This window comes from Drosophila melanogaster, chromosome Y (assembly GCF_000001215.4).
Source record: "Drosophila melanogaster chromosome Y".
Classification (NCBI taxonomy): Eukaryota; Metazoa; Arthropoda; class Insecta; order Diptera; family Drosophilidae; genus Drosophila; species Drosophila melanogaster.
Genome location: NC_024512.1, coordinates 3,536,385 through 3,542,260, shown reverse-complemented (window position 1 = coordinate 3,542,260; position 5,876 = coordinate 3,536,385). Strand labels below are relative to the sequence as shown.

The 5,876-nt window shown below is 39.0% G+C and overlaps 1 protein-coding gene across 1 annotated transcript; it reads left to right on the top strand.

The window, feature by feature from the left end:
* Window positions 1-1,538: 1,538 nt before the first annotated feature.
* Window positions 1,539-2,824, top strand: Pp1-Y2 (Protein phosphatase 1, Y-linked 2). The gene has a single exon (NM_001015497.4). It carries the CDS (start codon window positions 1,661-1,663, stop codon window positions 2,600-2,602), a length of 942 nt encoding a protein of 313 aa, NP_001015497.4. The 5' UTR covers window positions 1,539-1,660; the 3' UTR covers window positions 2,603-2,824.
* Window positions 2,825-5,876: the final 3,052 nt, after the last annotated feature.

The following is a 5,876-nucleotide window of genomic DNA, read 5'->3' as shown; positions in this document are numbered from 1 at the left end:
TCGCGTGTGTTTTTCGGCTTGTTTCCCAAATCTGAATTTTCCGGGCTGAGCTTTCGCTTTATTGTAATGTAGCGGTCCATTCCAGTCTTCCAGGTCGACCCAGCTTTTTTGTTTACGTTTTCGTTTTGTTTTGCTGGCAGCGCAGCAGTACCGCTTATTGCTAGCGGTTTTGCTTTCGCTGACTTAGTCAGACCGTGAGCGGGTGCAGCCGATGACGATGCAGAGTGGGCTGCCGGTCACTCTCCAGCTGTTGTTGTTGGAGGTAGCGGGGCTTCTGTCGGAGCCAATAGAGCGGGAGAGCAGGAGCGCGCTCTTTCTTGATTTGTTGGTAGAAGAAGGTTTCCTGGGCTATGGGTTATTGACCGCTCGATGTCTGCGTTTGGGATTGTCGGTGAGACGTAGGAGAAGTACGCGTTGTTGCGCTGAATTAAGAGCCGGCGTTCGCCATGCTCGCGCTGACGCTGAGCGCGAGTGTCGTTCTGACTCATAGTTTTATTATTTAAGATAACAAATCACTATGTATTTAAGCGATCTTGCATCGCATAGAGTGTCTCTTTTGCTTTCGGATTTTTTATTTAGTTTATTTTATTTAGCGTTCACTTCACTCAAAACAACCGATTTTGTGCGGAGCACGATAAAAACGTCTTCACACGTCGGCGATCGAAATTACAAAAATTGTTACGAAAGTTATTACGAAAAGTTCGATGCATTTAAAAAAAAACATTGCACTTAAATAACCTAGAAAGCGAAAAAGAAATCTTAAAATTAAGTAACATAACAAACAAACAAACCATAAGTACATACATAGGAATATCACTGTTGGCAATAGGAATTATCACAGTAGGAGTTATCTCAATCAAGAAACAAACTATTCTCTACATTACCCAACCTAACCCGCCAAGTTTCATACCTCAGGGATCCAAATCCCTGTGGCCCTCACTTCATACTCAGGGGGGAGGAGTTACCAATACAAGCATTGGTCCCGCCAGTCAGAAGTTCAGAAGTCAAACTGGAGAGACCTTGTTTCACTTGGACATTCTAATAACTCATAAATTAACCAACTGGAAGAGGCAATTGATGGAGTTAACCTGCAACTCCGAAATTAACCAACTTCAAGGAGGCAACCTTTCTGAAGAATTGAGGTACAATCGAAAGAAGACACTTACGATCAAGTCTACCCCTTGGTTCAGGACTCTTTAACTCGCGTGGCAAAGATATGTTTTTGCAAATCGATAGAAGTTTACAAGACTGATAAAAATGATATCTGTCTGATGTTAGACTTTGTGAGTTACCCTTGACATCTTAGCACAGACAGGCCTCATTAATTGCATCGATCTCTCTTCCCTTTTTTCCTATGTTCTCTGATGATGTCCTATGTACACGTATCCTAACCCTCAGCGACGCTGTTTCGCTAGTAGTAAAGAATATTACGCCCACACAACATAATTGCAATTGATAAATTAAACGAATTTTTTATAATAATCAAATCATCAAATCGTTCTGAATTCTTTTTAAATTCAAAGTGTAAGAACAAATTGGCATTGCGTGGAGTTTCAAAAAATTTTGGATTGAGTGTCAATTATTTTAGTATGAAATATATTTAATTTCCAATATCAAAATTTTGATTTGCATTGGTTTTTACCCCCCAAAGAAGCGCAATATGTCACTGCAAATGACGACCCTAACGGAATTAAACAATATTGATCAGCTTATTTTGCGAATTATTGACACTCGCCGTCTCAAGCAGCTTAATTTAACTGAAACGGATATACGGTTATTATGTAATAGATCTCGGGAAGTTTTTATGTCGCAACCAATGCTCCTCGAGCTTTCCGCACCGGTTAAGATCTGCGGTGATATACATGGTCAGTTTACTGACCTATTGAGGCTGTTTGACTATGGCGGATACCCACCAGCGTCCAATTACCTATTTCTTGGAGATTATGTGGACCGCGGCAAACAATCTATCGAGACCATGTGCCTATTGCTGGCCTATAAAATAAAATACCCTGAAAACTTTTTTCTCCTTCGTGGAAACCATGAGTCGGCTGGAATTAACCGCATATATGGATTTTACGATGAGTGCAAGCGGCGTTACACCATAAAACTTTGGCGTACATTTGTCGACTGTTATAGTTGCATGCCAGTTTCCGCCATCGTTGACGAAAAAATATTTTGTTGTCACGGCGGTCTCAGTCCCGACTTATTAAATATGAATCAAATTGGACAATTAGCCCGACCATGTGACGTTCCTGACAAGGGTTTACTTTGCGACCTCCTATGGTCAGACCCCGATCCAAAGATAATGGGATGGAGCGACAACGATCGAGGCGTCAGTGTTACTTTTGGTGCTGACATAGTGGGAAAGTTTGTGCACCGTCATAAATTTGATCTCATTTGCCGTGCACATCAGGTTGTTGAGGATGGTTACGAGTTCTTTGCAAAGCGACAACTAATTACTATATTTTCTGCACCAAATTACTGCGGAGAATTCGACAATGCAGGTGCTATGATGTCAGTCGATGAGACATTAATGTGCTCGTTCTACGTCCTTAAACCTTCAAAGAAGCCTGGCCTCAGGAAAATCCACTCAAAGAGCTAAATTTGCTTTGAGGGCGGAACGGGTTTTATGGCAAAAACGCCATATATATTCCGGGATAGTTGAATATTTGTACCTGACCGACACAAAAATTTAAAGTTTTCTATGTAAATTAAAATATTTGGTTGATCTCTGGTTCCAATACGTCGTCCAAAGGCAAGCATGAAAACAAAAATGAACAACAGAGACCTTATTGGAATAAATTCAAATAAAATAAAAAGCAATAAAATCTCTCTAGTGAGTTACAGACTGCCAATTTATATGATTCGAATTTTTTGGTGCTTAGATCACCCATAAATTGTGTTAGGCCGCGCAGCGATAGTGGCCACCTATTTTCACCTTGACATTCACATTTTATCCTTCTTCTTTCCTCCCTCTTCCACAATCTTAAACCCCATTCTGCTTCCGTCTCAATATATCATTATTGATATCATTTCGTTTCTTGATGTTTCCACATTGATGCAAACAACATTTCACAAACAATTTCAAAGTTTATATGAAATCATAACTATACTATATGTTAAAGAAACTTATGTTTTAACTTAGCTGTTTTTATTTTTAATCTTTGCTGGTGGAATTCGGTTCCGCATCCACGATTTATGCCTTTGATTACAGTGTGTGCAATATATAGGTACAATTACTTGAATTTATGAGTATTACATTGCATGGGGTGAGTTTGGGGCTTGGGCGTGGTGAGTTTATAATTAGTAGGAGGAGTTACTTTTGGAAGAATCCCGTAACTCGGAATTCTTATGTGTAAAGCTGTCTTTTTCCGACAGATCAGTGCATTTTACGTGCTCGTATATTCCGCCATCTTCTGAATTCCCCGAATATCAGAATCATCTGTCCGCTGTCCAGTCCATCTGGAATAAACTGTCTGACAGGGACCAATTGGTAGTTCTAGGTGATTTTATTATACCTGGCACAATTTGGTTCCCAGAAAAACAATCGAATATCCTTCTCCCTTTAGCACATCATGACTTTATTGACGGCTGGCTCGACTTATCGTTGTCGCAAGTTAATTATATTCCAAACTCTTTCGGTCGACTGTTGGATCTATGTTTTGTAATAAGTCCTGAGAGTGTTTTTCTGTCCAGGGTAGCACATCTTACTCAACCTGAATATCCATATCATCCTACTTTCAAGGTGGCAATCGACATAGGTACGGTATTAAGAGTAAATTCAGAGAAGTCAACAAAGTGAATTTCCTGTTGTGCAAGGCAAATTTTCGGAGGCTTAACAATTTTATAGCTGGCTTTAATTCGTCCGATCTTTACTCCTGCAACATAATGGCAGATGCGATTAATATGTTTCATACCGCAATTAAATCATTTTTTGACTCTTCTGTTCCGATGTACTATCCGTCAATCTCTAAACCTACGTGGTCCAGACTCCATATAAAATTTAAAAATACCGGTTCTCAGTCCATCCTTAGTAAATAATTGAGCGCTCGGTTAAACTTTACCGTTCTTAATGCTCAGTGCTACAAAAATTATTTAAACCGTTGTAAGTTCCAGTTTGCACAGGATCCGAAACAGTTTTATTATTTCGTTAGCACTAAGCGAAAAACAAGTTCTTACCCTTCCTCGCTAGGTTTTGAAAACACTACGGTAACATCGGATCAGGCAATAGCCGAACTATTCGCCAAGTATTTTCAAACAACATATTCAACTTTACCTCATTCCGAACAGCCATACTCTTAATGTTTTGCCCAACTATAAACGAAAGCTCACTGCTTGACGATCTTTGTGTCGTTAAGATTCTGTGCGGAAGCCTTGTGCAAGCCTCTACTAAAACTGTTTACCTTATCTCTGTAATCTTCCTTCATATATGGAAGGAGTCCTTTGTGATTCCTCTTCATAAAAAAGGTAGCAAACTGGATGCAAGCAATTACAGAGGAATCACTAAATTTGTCGGCCATCCCAAAACTTTTTGAAAATGTTATCACTCCTCATTTGCAGCACCTTTGTAGATCAATCATATCACCGTGTCAACACGGTTTTATGAAACGCAGATCAACAACCACTAACCTCTTGGAGCTAACTTCTTTCGTAATACAGGGTTTCAAAAATAATCTTCAAACAGATGTCATCTACACTGATTTTAGTAAAGCATTTGACTCTGTTAATCATTACCTTCTAATAAGAAAACTTGATCTTATAGGTGTTCCTGTCGATCTTCTAAATTGGATTTCAAGCTATCTGAATGGCAGGACACAACAAGTCCTCTTTAAAAATTCTTTATCTTGTATTCTCCGAGTCACATCCGGTGTCCCACAAGGGAGCCATCTTGGTCCGCTTCTTTTTACCTTATTCATTAACGACCTCCCCTTAATAATAAAACATTCGCGTGTACTTATGTACGCAGACGATGTTAAATTATGCCTCCAGTACAAGGACACTTCGTGCCATTTAGACATACAATCCGATCTAGATCGATTTCAAATATTGTGCCGTGATAACGTGTTAGACTTAAATGGCTCCAAGTGTAAAGTTACGACCTTTTGTCGTGCCAACCCAATACGCATGACTTACACTCTAAGTGGGTGCTCCTTGGACAGAATAACACGAGTTGATGATCTTGGTCTTCTTCTGGACCCAAAACTAAAATTTTCTGACCATATTTCGTCTATTGTAAATTTTTATGCTTGGTTTTATAAAAAGGTGGTCTAAGGGATTTGATTATCCTTACTTGACTAAAACCTTATTTATTTCGTTAGTACGTCCGATTCTTGAGTACGGATCACCTGTTTGGAGTCCACAATACGCAGTCCACTCCAATCGGTCCAAAAAAAATTATTACTTTTTGCCTTGCGGCGCCTAAATTGGGATGCAAACCGTATATTACCTCCTTATTCTAGTAGACTACTTTTAATTAATTTACTGTCCCTAGCTAACCGTAAAACTATTCTTGGAACAGTCTTTATTTGTAAGCTTATTCGTGGGGATGTTGAGAGTCCCGACTTGATTAGTTAGCTTAACTTCTCGGTTCCAAGTAGATTCACTAGAAACTATATACCCCTTATCTTAAATCATTGTAGATCTAACTATGAGTTGCATGACCCTTACAGAGTTTTATGTACTGACTATAATAGACTTTATCCTATTATCTGTAATCTTGACTCTCTGCCGCTCTTAAAGCAATCGATTTTAACTTTTTTATTACATAATTAGATCCTACTAACAGTAATATTTAATATAGGTATTTTACATTTTATTCATTTCCTCGTTCCTGTTCTCTTTTTTATATCGCGTCTATATCTTCTCGCGAATCGAGC

Coding starts and splice junctions, on each gene's coding strand:
- Pp1-Y2 (NM_001015497.4), top strand. CDS start 1,661: ATGTCACTGCAAATGACGACCCTAACGGAATTAAACAATATTGATCAG.